General features: G+C 40.8%; 3 protein-coding genes across 5 annotated transcripts; 2 read left to right on the forward strand and 1 right to left on the reverse strand.

Annotated features, from left to right (window-relative positions):
- Nucleotides 1-1,163: 1,163 nt before the first annotated feature.
- On the forward strand, nucleotides 1,164-5,749 carry srprb (SRP receptor beta subunit). Its single transcript, XM_023961657.1, has 7 exons — nucleotides 1,164-1,376; nucleotides 1,682-1,776; nucleotides 1,857-1,934; nucleotides 2,017-2,099; nucleotides 3,272-3,408; nucleotides 4,076-4,130; nucleotides 4,794-5,749. Exons 1-7 carry the CDS (start codon nucleotides 1,211-1,213, stop codon nucleotides 5,002-5,004), a joined length of 825 nt encoding a protein of 274 aa, XP_023817425.1. The 5' UTR covers nucleotides 1,164-1,210; the 3' UTR covers nucleotides 5,005-5,749.
- On the reverse strand, nucleotides 5,615-8,044 carry wdr53 (WD repeat domain 53). 2 transcript variants are annotated; one of them, XM_004075377.3, is made up of 3 exons: nucleotides 7,948-8,044; nucleotides 6,678-7,168; nucleotides 5,615-6,595 (listed from the first exon to the last, which is right to left on the reverse strand). In XM_004075377.3, the coding sequence occupies exons 2-3, from the start codon at nucleotides 7,164-7,166 to the stop codon at nucleotides 5,939-5,941; spliced, it is 1,146 nt and encodes a 381-aa protein (XP_004075425.1). In that variant the 5' UTR covers nucleotides 7,167-7,168; nucleotides 7,948-8,044; the 3' UTR covers nucleotides 5,615-5,938. The 2 variants fall into 2 exon arrangements, with proteins under 2 accessions (XP_004075425.1, XP_004075424.1); XM_004075376.3 differs by having other exon boundaries at nucleotides 7,927-8,034.
- A 901-nt stretch (nucleotides 8,045-8,945) lies between these two features.
- Nucleotides 8,946-12,760, forward strand: neu4 (sialidase 4). Of its 2 annotated transcripts, XM_011482192.3 has the most exons (4): nucleotides 8,946-9,105; nucleotides 9,703-9,952; nucleotides 10,551-10,806; nucleotides 11,292-12,760. In XM_011482192.3, the coding sequence occupies exons 2-4, from the start codon at nucleotides 9,752-9,754 to the stop codon at nucleotides 12,236-12,238; spliced, it is 1,404 nt and encodes a 467-aa protein (XP_011480494.1). In that variant the 5' UTR covers nucleotides 8,946-9,105; nucleotides 9,703-9,751; the 3' UTR covers nucleotides 12,239-12,760. The 2 variants fall into 2 exon arrangements, with proteins under 2 accessions (XP_011480494.1, NP_001274477.1); NM_001287548.1 differs by lacking the exon at nucleotides 8,946-9,105 and having other exon boundaries at nucleotides 9,752-9,952; nucleotides 11,292-12,238.
- Nucleotides 12,761-12,930: the final 170 nt, after the last annotated feature.

The following is a 12,930-nucleotide window of genomic DNA, read 5'->3' on the forward strand; positions in this document are numbered from 1 at the left end:
ACTGCCAGGGTTAGACGGAGTGCGTAAAAAGCGCATCTGGTCTCCATTGAGAGCCACAAACGTTCAGTCTTTATATAAAATAATGTGAAAAACATGTCAGGAAGCAGTTCATGCTCCGAAAAGTTTAATGCATTTCATTTTTTTAAACCGCAAACAATACCGCGGAAGCACACAACCCCAGAGTACTGTTTTAAAGTTTTGCAGCATACCAAAAGTTTAAACAGGGCATTGTAAACTTTTGGTTTGAAAAAACTGGAAAGGGCAAAAACAAGAACTGCTTCGGTATAAGAATAAACTGAAAATGTGTTCACAACCATGTGTTTATATGCAATAACGAATTCTGATAGCATTTCACTTTAAATACAGCTTGATGCTGGTTTTCAGAAATTCCCCCATAAAGTAATAGAAACAAGATTAGATGGTTAAAAAAGGTCCTTTTTTAACCAAGACCTTTTTTAACCATCTAATCTTGTTTCTATTACTTTATGGGGGAATTTCTGAAAACCAGCATCAAGCTGTATTTAAAGTGAAATGCTATCAGAATTCGTTATCCAAAAAATGATTTTGATTAATTGGACCAAAGTTTGAGGGACAAGCCCTTAATCAATTGTATTGACAGGGAACATGTGTTTCTAAAATCACATGTTGATTTTTATTGAATTTTGAGTTTAAAAAGACATACATACACACACACACACACACACACACACACACACACACACACACACACACACACACACACACACACACATATATATATATATATATATATATATATATATATATATATATATATATATATATATATATATATATATATATATATATATATATATATATATAAAATAAAAAAACATATATATTCCATAAAGTAAAAAAAAAGATAACGATTTCCCTAGGAGGTATACAAAAACAAGCAACAACAACACAACTCATGAAATAAACTCATCAAAAAAGAATCACAATAAAAACAAATAAGGATGATCAACAGCTGATAAATTAGGGGGGAAATAAATATTTTATTTAGTTCAAACAAACCAAAAATACATAGGTCTATGGTGGAAATGATAAATAAATTCTTTAATATTGTGTATCTAAAAAACCTCCAGTTTTCTTCTGTTTTCCTGAGTGCTGCTGAGCAGCGCCCTCTGGTGTTCGTTGCGTAACACAGGCTAAGGAAACGTGTCCCGTTTCAGATGATCCGGGGCTGATGGAACGCAGCGTCGGTGGAGACATGGGAGGAAAAGAGGACGCGAAGATGCTAGAAAACACAGTTAAACAATTCATCGAGTATGTCCGCAAACAGGTTGAAGAGCAAGACCCAGTTTTTCTGATCAGCGTCGTCGTGGCCTTAGCGGCGATCATCATCACCTGCGGTAAAGTTTGCGTCAGTCTCTTACCGTTAACCGATTAGCTTAGCATGCTACTAGGCCAGGCATGTGGCTCAATGGAAGTAGTTTGTTGGGAGTTTGAGGGGTTTGTTTCTGCGCGGGGTCAGGTTCTAGCATTCAAATGTGTGTTTATGAACAATTTTAATTGTGCTTTTACGGTTGTAGCCGCATTGAAAATGGAGAAAGCTAGCTGCTAAGCTAAAGCTAGCAGCTGTCTGTTGCGCCTCACAGGAAGCCATTCAAACTTTGCAGACTAACAAACATTAAAACTCTCTGCTTTTTGTCTTCAGTTTTTCTGAAGTACTTCCTCACCAGCAAAACCGTCCGGAGCGCCGTGCTGCTGGTCGGACTGTGTGACTCCGGGAAGACCCTCCTGTTCAGTCGGGTGGGTTTGACCTCTGACCCGCTGGCTCCTGCTGTGATCCTGAGGGGACTGTTTTGATGGTGGCTTTTCTGTTTTCACAGCTAGTATCAGGGAAGTTCAAGCGAACACAGACCTCCATCACTGACAGCAGTGCCCCTTATAAAGCCAAAAGTGATAAGGTGAGGTTAAGACATCAAAACAACAACATATCAAGCCATGTGGGCTGGTTTCTCAACGGATTGTGTCGTCTTCTGATTCCAGGGCACAACTTGGACTCTGATAGACCTGCCAGGTCATGACAGTCTCCGGGCTCAGTACCTGGAGAAGTTCAAGTCAGCAGCCAGGTGAGATGCTAAACGCAATGGCTGGATTGTTTCATGTCAAACACACTTAGGGTTGACTTAATAGGGTAAACAAACAGTTATAAAAGCCGTTATTCTTATAATTCACTTCAGTCCAGATCATTACAGTTCGGACAGATTGAAGGATAATAGGTGGCTATGAGATTAAAGGATTTTTTTGATGTAATCCCCCCTTCTGAGCACGCAAATGAACAAGTATGGAGAGGAAAACTTCTAAATCAAAACATTGTTAGAAACCTCCAGCGGAAGATTTGGTTGATGGGACCATATACCACAACTGATTAAAGACCCACTCCAATAAAAATTGGGGTTTTAACATGTTCTTGTAGATTTATTTTTCTCCTGATGGAGGACATTTAAAAAAAAAAACTACTAAACTACATTTCTGAGTATTTCTTTATTTAAATCGTTGTGAATCAGGAGCAGATGAAAAAATATATTTTTTTTGATGCACCACTAATGTTAGCTTGGTGTTTTAAGATAGCGGGAGAGCGTATAAAGAAAGGGATCATGGGAAGTCAGGCCATGCTTACTCTGTGCCAATGGCCCCAGCCCACAATTTCTAAGTAACTCCTGCTGCTCCTTCAGCATAATCCTAATAAAAAAAAAACACAAGGAAGAAGTTTACAATAGATCAGAAGATAATTGGAATGGGCCTTAAACATACATACGTGCAGATGAGAGTGCAGACAGGGCCGAGTACGTTTTCAACACAGCGTCTGCCTCCCAAACTCTTGGACTAACATGATGTCTTAAGGCTCTGCCACCGATTCTAATTGTGAAACTTTTGAGATTAACCTCTAATCTTGCTGATTTAGAATGAAGATTCCTGTCTGGAATATATGGAAACTGGGATGTATTTAAGATAAAATGATGCTAATCTTTTTGATGCTTTGTGTGTTCAGAAATTCCAAAATCTGTGTGAATTAATAGAAGTGAAGCCGAAACCCGTAGAAATGTGATCTGTTCCAGCACTGCTTTTAGATTTTGTGTTCTTCCCTTTTACTGTAAAGTTCTTGTTTGAAACTCAGCTCAAGTGCCTTTGAACCAAATCAGAAAAGGGATTTTGTCTCTATGATTACAGTTTGGGCATTCATAGCACATGCATTTGCGTCATGGTGACACTTGGAATGACTCCTCCTTTCTATCCTCAGAGCTATCGTGTTTGTGGTGGACAGCGCCATTTTCCAGAAAGAAGTCAGAGACGTAGCCGAGTTTCTGTACGTCCTGCTGACCGATAGCGTGATCTGCCGAAACACCCCAACTCTCCTGGTGGCGTGCAACAAACAAGGTTTAACATCCTTTTTGTTTTTTATTGCGTAAAAGCCATTGACTGTATGTGAGAACTGGACTGAGTTGCTGCTTGTGCTCCAAATAGAAAGTACCCGCTGGTCCCAAAAAGCCGAAATCCTATAGACTTCTATTGAGAAATTAACAGCTATTACTTATCAAAATAACCATTCTTGCTCTGCTACCCTTTATTAACGTGTTTTTGCTAATCCTAAAACAATGTTTAATATTTTTGCTGTAGCACTAGTTATTCAAATTATAAACTGACCAATCAGATGCTTCAATAAAAGTAGGTGGCCTTGTGTTGAACCTTCGAAGCATTTGATTGACAGACTCTCCTGAACCTGCTTTCAGTGGAAGGGGTGTGGCCTTCTATCATGCTCACTCCTGATTGCAGAGATAGGTTGCCATAGAAATGTAGACTAGGACCGACACGGACCAATCACAGCTTACTGAGGACGTCTGGCTCCAACATGGTGACGGACATGTGGTGGAAGAATGGCGACTGAATTGACTTCATTTGGTTAGTCATTTTTTATTGCTGATGTCACACTCGCTCAGTCCAGTTCTCCATATACAGTCAATGGTAAGAAGTAGATTAATTTCTATTAGCCGGTATTGTCCTCCTATTAGATGAATCTGCTATTTACTCTTGTTTGTTTTGACAGACATCACCATGGCAAAATCTGCCAAACTGATCCAACAGCAGCTGGAAAAAGAATTGTAAGTCATTTTTACTGCAGCCTACTTTTGACATCCAAGCAGTACGACACTTTGCATTGTTCATCTTTTTGATGTCAGCATATGTACTGTTGGTCTATTTAGAGCATTTCTATCCAGTATTTAAAGTGATCTGATCTTATTTTAGTAAGTCTAATCTTTAGATTTTCAGCAGAACAAACAAACTTGTCAAAAAAGATGGTTCATCTCGAAACTGTGTGGCCTTTGGGCAAGGCATTGGTCTTGTTTGTTTGGGCTTTCCTGGCTGAATCAGTAAGAAGATTAGTTAAGAATGGTAAATGACGTATACTTATATAGCGCTTCACAGTCACAGACACATTCACACACTGATGGCGGCTCTGCTGCCGAACACTGGCGCCAACCTCCCACCAGAGGCAAGGTGGGGTTCAGTGTCTTGCCCAAAGACACTTCGGCACATGGATGTGCAAGGCGAGAATCAAACCTGCAATTTTACAATCATGGGTCGACCGCCCTACCACTGCACCATGGCCGCCCAACCTTATTTATGGCTTATATGAAAGCATTTTTTATTTATTTATATTCTCCTGCACTCTATAATCAATTGTAATTCTTTAACCTGGCTTTCAGATTCATGGAATATTTGACTAATGAAGCCCCTTAAACAGGATTTTTCTTCTTTGGCAGGAATACCCTGAGAGTGACCCGCTCAGCTGCTCTCGGCTCCCAGGACGGCTCCGTTGGCGGCAGCGTGTTTCTGGGCAGAAAAGGCAAGGACTTTGAGTTCAGCCAGCTGCCTATGAGGGTGGAGTTCCTGGAGTGCAGTGCCCTCAGCAACAAGGCAGAAGAGGGAGAGGCGGACATTAAAAGCCTGGAGAAGAGCCTGGCTAAACTGTGAAATCTGCAGCTTAACACCCTCTGCACGAAGTGTCGTCTTAAAGGCACAACGCTCCAACCAGAAAGTCCATTTATGCCTAAGTAAGATAGAGCACAGTAAGGAGAAATGCCCCCAAGTGAGACATCTCTAAACTCCATTTCAACAGGAAGGAAAAGAAGAATTTCTGAAATGGGAAGTATATATATATATATATATATATATATAGATAACCCCCACATGCTTTAATAGACAAAGTATTCGTGAACAGCGCTGGTGTGTTTGTCAGGTTGCTCTGCAGCTCTGAGAAATCCTCAGAATTTTGTTTTGCTTCCAAAATGTACAGCTGGAAACTTAGAAAAATGATCAGATTTATTTACCGTTTGTCGAAGTTGCATCAACTGAAGCATGACCTGTGTTTTTCTTCTTAACATATTTAAGTCTTTCAGTGCCTTTTTTTCCTGTATCCGCAGAAAGTTTTTGGTTTGGCTGTTTATAGACTGGCTTACAGTGAAAAACTGTTTCATTTCTTTTGAATGTGTTGATATGCTGTAGTTCCGTTTTATTCTATTCTGCTTGTTTAAGGAAAACATGTTTTGCAGGGAAACAAGACTTGTTGATGAAACAGTCCAAATACTTTACAGATGAGATGACTCAAGATTTTATTTCCACAAACCAATTTAAGTTCATTTTCATGTTTGTCTGGTTTGGAGTCGTTTTCATTAAAAACTGTGATTTCGTTTAAAAAATAAAAGTGTTTGAAATACGACTCACTCCACTGGCAAAGATGTATGTTTTACCTTCAGGCCTGTTTCTATTTTTTTGTATCTTTAGCACTAGTCTTACTGAACAAGAAGCTTGTGGTTGTGTTTTTAATGCAAGCAGATGAGCTGCAACCAACTATGGTCAGTCTTCCACACAGAATCAAACAAACCAAGCATATTGAAATTGGATGCTGCTACATCTGAGACAGAGGATACACTGTCAAACTGCAGCTTTGGTCTGCGACCATCACGCTGGGTACTCCTTTCAGCACCGCAGGACACAACCAGTTCACTTTGTCGCTGTGCTTGATGCTCAGTTTGGGGCCAGGCTTGTCCGTTACCTTCTCTGCAGCTGTGTCTTCCTCCTCCTCTGCTTCCTTTTCCAGCTGCGCAGTCTGTTCTTTATTCGGAGTCTGCTCTTTTCTCTTTGACTTGCTCTTCCTCTTTCTGTGCTGTGGTGCCGCTCCTTGCGGTTTTCCCTCTGGAGATACCACCGGATGCTTACCGAGGTCCCACAAGGCCACATGGCTGTCGTTTCCTCCGGTGACGAGCCAGTAAGGATGCGATAAGAAACCGACAAAATGTGCTTGTGAAGCTCCCTGACTGTGAGCTTTGAGGGCTCCCTGCTGCTCCAGTTTGGAACCGCTGCCAATCCGCATCACATGCACCCGCCCATCTTCTGATGCACAGCCTAAAACGTTACCACAGCTCGCCACCGTCACACAGTGCACCAGTGGAGGGTTGAAGAGCTGACCAGCGGGCTGCTGGTGGAGGCCTTCGTCGTCTTCTGCTGCATCCTGGAGGTTGAGGGTCCATAGGGGCCGTGTTTTCTGCAGGTTCCATAACATTACCTGAGAGAAACAGAGAAAATACTCTTGCTCATGGGGTTCATACATCACCCAAACACTCCTCTGTAGTTCTCCTTTTCTTCACCTGCATGTCCAGTCCAACAGACACCAGGTTGTTGGGCCGGTGGGGTCGGAAAGCCACAGAAGAACAGATGTTTGTGTGTCTGCGAAGAGTCCTGCACACTTTACCCCCCGGGATCTCCAGCACTCGCACCGCCCCAGAATCATCAGCTACCGCCAGGGCTGAACCCGTCTCATTCAGTGCCAAAGAGTTGATCTCCTCTTCCCCTGCTTCTCGGAAATCCTCCACGGAGCTCTTGAGGTTCCTTGGATCAAGCACACTCACCGTGTCTCCGTGTGACGCAAACAGCTGGTTTGAAGCTGCGGGGGAAAACACCACACTGGTGATGTCGCCCTCCCCAGGAACGGTGATACGGCCTGCAATGGTGCCATCTTGCCCCCAGATTGTAATCTGTCCACCCTCAGCGCCTGAAGCAATGAGATCCTCTGGACCCGAAGAAGCACCAACACACAAGACGGAGGTGGAGTGGCCTTCAGACCACTGTCTGGCCATTTCTGTCCAATCAGAACACAAGTTGGCAAGAAATTAAACATAAGATTGTGGCATTAAAGGGATGTAAATGTGGATTTAGTTAACTGCTACAGATCATCGAATGTACCCCAATGCAACAGGGATTGTAGGTGTTGATGTCCCAGTTTATTGTAAATGAGAACATGTTCTTAATAGCTTACGCGGTTAAATAAAGATTAAATAAAAAAACTGCCATAATGAAAACAATAACTTGGCGTTTTAACCGTATGAAGTCAGAAATATAACAACTTTAAAATTTCAGCCATTCTAAATTAATTACGACTTTTCTAGCTGAATTAATTGAAAGTTTGACTGTAATGGCATAAATTAGCAGGTTTACCTTACACCTCAGTCTTTTTTAGATCTTTTTAACAAATAAAATACATTTCAGATTGTCAAAAAGTTATAAGGTAATTTAATAGTTCTAACCCAAAAAACGAATGTTTGCAGAAATCCTTCGACCTAGTTTCTTCTCGTAGGTTTCAAAGTAATGCTTTAAAGTCATTTTATACGTGACTGTATGTTAAAAAAAAACTTTTTGAAAATATGGGAGCTCATGTTTTCTTTAAAAACGCAAAACTATCTAGTTTTAGCACTGCAGCTAGCTAATTAGCATCAAAGACATGACGCAGCTTCGCCTTTACTTTGACGTTTTCCGTAAATGACTGGAAGAATAATGTTGACGCTTTCATTTAACTTATTATTATTTTTAATATATCAATGCTGTGACTTAACCGATTACCTTGACTTGTGAAGAGCTAACCTCAGCTGGATGACATGTGGGTCTTCGTCGCTCATTGATGACATCACAGCGTCAAAGTTTTGCTTTCACCAGTTGGACCTTGCGAGGAGGAACTTCTAAACCGCTATTTTACGTACCTCAAATAAAAAACAACAACAACAACATATATCCTGGTACAACTTATTGTTCCAAATCTTCTGAAAATAAACGTTATTAGAGTGTGATATTTGCATATTAAAATTATCTCTCAAATATTCAAACTTTAATAAACTGTCTGAAAATCTACCATACTACTACTACTACTACTGCTAATACTAATTTAATGTGAAAAAAACTGGAGCAACTAAGGCATTCTTTTCAAAACGAAATAAATAATAACTAGGATGGGGCAAAAACCAGGTTGAAAAGTTCAGTGCAGGATTCTTGAAGTTTGATATTTTTATGCAAAAGGAAAATTTAAATGGCATCAATAACATTTATGCACAATGGCTGGCATTGGACACTTATGTTGATAAACTCACATGTAGAGACAGAGAACCTTGATGAATCAATGTGATCTATTTTTTATATTTATTGTTTGCATGTGAGTCTAAAGAAGATTTTTGACACTTTGTTTGAAAGCTTTTTTCTGTTTTTACTTAATTTTTAATGCACTATGTTTTTGTGTTCTATGCATAAATACCGTAAATGTTCTACATTTCAGTCACGATATGGAACAGTACTGGTGCTAATATGAGAACGTACATATACAGACTAACTGTTGAACAGTTTCAATAGACCTTTGATACATTTTGAAGGGAAGTTTAGCAGTGAAGAGCTTTGAACCGAAAGAAGCACCTATTTATTTCCCAGGCGCTGTGCAATGAGAAGACAAAGGGAAGCAGAGAGAGAATACATAGAGGGCAGATCATAACTTCTTTGTTCAGATTGACCCCTCCCACTCTGCCATCTTTTCCACAATGACCACTGTCCGCTGATTCATCCAAAGCTGTAGATCTGATGAGTGTTCATTTCTGGGTCAGTGAGCAGCATGCCGTGCTGCTGCGGTGAACAGAGAGAACAGACCATGGCTTTCAGATCCTCTGTGGAATACACAAACTCACTGCACTGTCATCCCCAAAACCCAACACTCTCTGTACCAACACAAAGTAGCTGCAGCTCTTTCTGAACTTTGGAAAGGTAAGGACTCATATCTACTTCCCCATTGTGCCCTGGACATTAATTTAAAAAATTGTGAGAAAATGTGCAGATAAATGTCATTTTTACTCTTAAGAGAAGAGATTGTCTCACAATTTAAAACTCAGCCAGTTAAGTCTTTGTTGCTACAATCAAGATACATTTAGTCTTATAAAGTATGTACTTTAAAGGTTAAGCTACGTTTAATTACACAAATGCCCGTGCTACCATTTCATTTTTAATTCATTCCTTTAATGGGATCTAAAGTAAACTTGACAGCTTAGACAGTAAGAAACAAAACCTTTTCTGTCACCTGACTTTTCTTCAGGATTGTTTCATCAAGTTTACCTTTGAAATCATGAAATAAATTCTTATTTTTGGGGTTTGTTCACAGTTGATACATTTTCTAATAATGTATGTTTGTTCGTGTGTGGAATATATTCATGTTTATCATTCCACATAAAAGCCAATCAAAAATTGAGAAAAGCAATAATTTCTACTGAGGCAATTATTGTTTTTCCTAATTCTGTATTTTGCACCACCCCATGTACATGCTATATTTTTCAATGAAAGCTGGTTCTGATTTTTACGTTTTTGCAGAAAATCTCCGGGTTTGCTTTGAGGAAGTGTCACACAGTCCTGCTGGAGCATGAGGTCGCCTTATTTCCCAGCGAGATCAGTGCTTTTCCGAAAAGAGTCCAATGGAGTGACGTATAGAGTCCCAGCTCTGATCTACGTGCCCCGCAACAGAACATTCCTGGCCTTCTGTGAGGAGAGACTCAGCCCGTCTGACTCCCAGGCTCACCTGCTTGTTGTGAGGAAAGGCACTTTCTACAGAAACTATGTGGAGGTCTGTGATAGGATGGAGTGCGGTGATTTTTAACGGTCAGAAACACAAAGTTTTGCTTTAAATTCTGCTTGTGTTGACATTGCACTGCTCCAAATATAATTTTTGTCAGCACTCTGATAAGTTAAAGGATAAAACACACACAGTGCAAAAGCCAGAACAAACCTTTCTCTTTTTTATTTAGATTTATGTCCATATTGTGTTTAAAACAACAAAAAGCATCAGTTTGGAGAACACAGTGATGTCCAAAAATACATTAAAAAACAAATTATAAGAGGCAACAATTGTTTTTGCAGGATGATGGTGTATTTACAGATTATAGAGTAAGATTTGATATCTAAAATAAGACAATAATTACACAAGTGTAAACACCAATCTTCTTATGCAAGACAAAAATGAAGAACCTAGGAAAGAGTCAGACAACTGGCATTCACTGAAGACTCCAGAAGATTCAACTAGGAAATTTTAGTAATATAACACAGTTATATAAAAGTAATATTTGCAACACAATTTGTCTATTATCATATTTAGTTTTTTATCAGTTCATTTCTTTTACGTATACTTTTTTCTGCCCTTGTCTCTTAACTGATTTTTGTGGCAGTGGGGCAACATCAGTGTTCTGGGCACTGCCTACCTTCCAGGCCACAGGTCCATGAACCCGTGTCCAGTGTTCGATGACTTCACGGGAACGCTCTTCCTCTTCTTCATCGCTGTTCTCGGCCACACGTCAGAGTCCTACCAGCTGGTGACGGGGAAGAACGTGACCCGGCTCTGCTACATCTCCAGCACCGATGGGGGGGACACCTGGAGTCCAGTCACCGACTTGACCAAGACAGTCATAGGAGACACCATTAAAGGTCTAAACATGTCCACTTTGAACAGATTTTTAATCTGGATAGTCTTTTTGAGATGAAGAAAAAAACAGCACAAATGAAGCCTAAGATGTTTATTTCTCCTCTGGACTTCAAATGAAAACGAAGTCAGACAAAAAAAAAAAAAAACTTCTGAAAGCCCCAAAAACTTGATACACCTCATGATACATGATACACCTCTGTGTGTATCAGAGTGGCCAAGATACTCAGTCATTAATTTATCTCCAAAAGATATTTGCATTTCTGATCTCTTTTTGCATAGAAACCACCTTTATATTGTTAAAGCACAGAAAAACAACAATCTTTAGTTAAAAACCACACTTTGTAGAGCTCCTATGGGAAAAGAGGAAATCTTTATCAAATTGCCAACAATTAAATAGGAATTAGGGAAAAATGCTAGCTGTGTTCTGAAAATGATACATGCTATAACTGTTTTTTCATAGTCCCATTCCTCTCCTTCTTCCCAGCAGATTGGGCCACGTTTGCTCTGGGCCCGGGTCACGGCCTACAGCTGAAGTCGGGCCGTCTGCTAATTCCTGCCTATGCCTATCACATCGAGTGCAAAGAGTGTTTGGGGCGCCTCTGTCAGACCACTCCTCGCTCCTTCTGCTTCCACAGTGACACGCACGGCAGGAGCTGGCGCTTTGGAGAAGCCATTCCAGCTCCAGAGAGCGTGGAGTGCCAGATGGTGTCTGTGGATGAAGAAGACGGCTCCAACGTGTTGTACTGCAACGCACGAAGCCCTCTGGGATACAGGGTACAAGCCCTCAGTCTGGATGACGGAGCTGTGTTCCAGTCAGGGCAGCTGGTGCCCCGACTGGTGGAGCCTCGAAATGGTTGTCATGGTAGCATTGTTGGATTTCCTGCCCCGTTACATTTATCCAAAAGTCTGAAGAATTGCTCAAAGCGTCTTGTCTCCAGACACTGGACATCCCACACTAGCAACATGCACCTACACCATCCTAATCCAGATTTCCTAAATCCTACCTGGGTGGTGTATTCCCATCCAACACTGACCACCGCCCGCCAGGATCTGGGTCTGTTCCTTAGCCTGTTTCCACGTGATCCAGACAGCTGGCGTGGCCCCTGGGTGATCTATGAGGGTCCCAGCGCGTACTCTGATCTGGCCTACCTGGAGCTGTCAGCCTCACCTGGAGCTGTGCCCGCCGTGGCCTTCGCCTGCCTCTTTGAGTGCGGCACCAAAACCCCCTACGATGAAATCTGCTTCAGCATTTTCACCCTCTATGAGCTCATCGACAATCTGCCCGTGGATGTACAGCCCAGGGAGGATGACTGCAGACAGACCAGCGGGAGCTGTAAACAGCAAACCCAAAGGACACCTGCTGTGCAGCCGAGGCCGCACGTGAAGAAGAGGAGGAAGAAGAGCAAGCTGCTCGAGATGTGTTCTTCTTCCTAAGCACAGTTTGAAATGTATGACATCCAGACGAAGTATCTTTTGATTAATAGCATTTTAAAAACAATGTATTCTCTCCTCAGGTGCATCTGGGTATGTGATTTTTTTCCAGCAAATTAAATATTAGATTGTAACTTTCATAAGCTTTTTTTAGTATACGCCCATTTTAATGCTGCTTTTTCTTAAGAACATTTGTAGTTGGGGTTTTTAATGCTCATATTTTTCAATTATCTAAAGTTTCTTGGTGCTTTCTTGGTTGCCACTAGTCAGTGAATTTTTAGCAACTTTAAGCTTCTGAGACATTATGCTTTTTATCCTTCACTGATCTGTATAGCAAAGAAGTACACATTCAAAATACATTCATTTATTCATTCATCAGGACTAAAAGTCTCCGTTTTTTTTGTCACAAAAAAACTGATATCATATTAAATATTTCCTATATAATCTACTGTGGCCTTGATCTTTCTCTTCATGTCATATCTCTTCTATAACAGGTCATGCAACCTTACACTGTTGTAAACTGCTGAGATGGAGAGCTTTCTTCATGACTAGGAGCACAAATATCAGCAGAACATATTTTTAATGAGATGTTGAGCAAAAACTGAGATCTTCATAATCATCTAAATTTGATCATCCGACTCCCATATGTCCCGTTTTCCGGTTAGCTGAAGAAAACTTTGCAGAAGAAGTCTATT

This window comes from Oryzias latipes, chromosome 13, assembly GCF_002234675.1.
Source record: "Oryzias latipes chromosome 13, ASM223467v1".
In the NCBI taxonomy this organism is placed as follows: Eukaryota; Metazoa; Chordata; class Actinopteri; order Beloniformes; family Adrianichthyidae; genus Oryzias; species Oryzias latipes.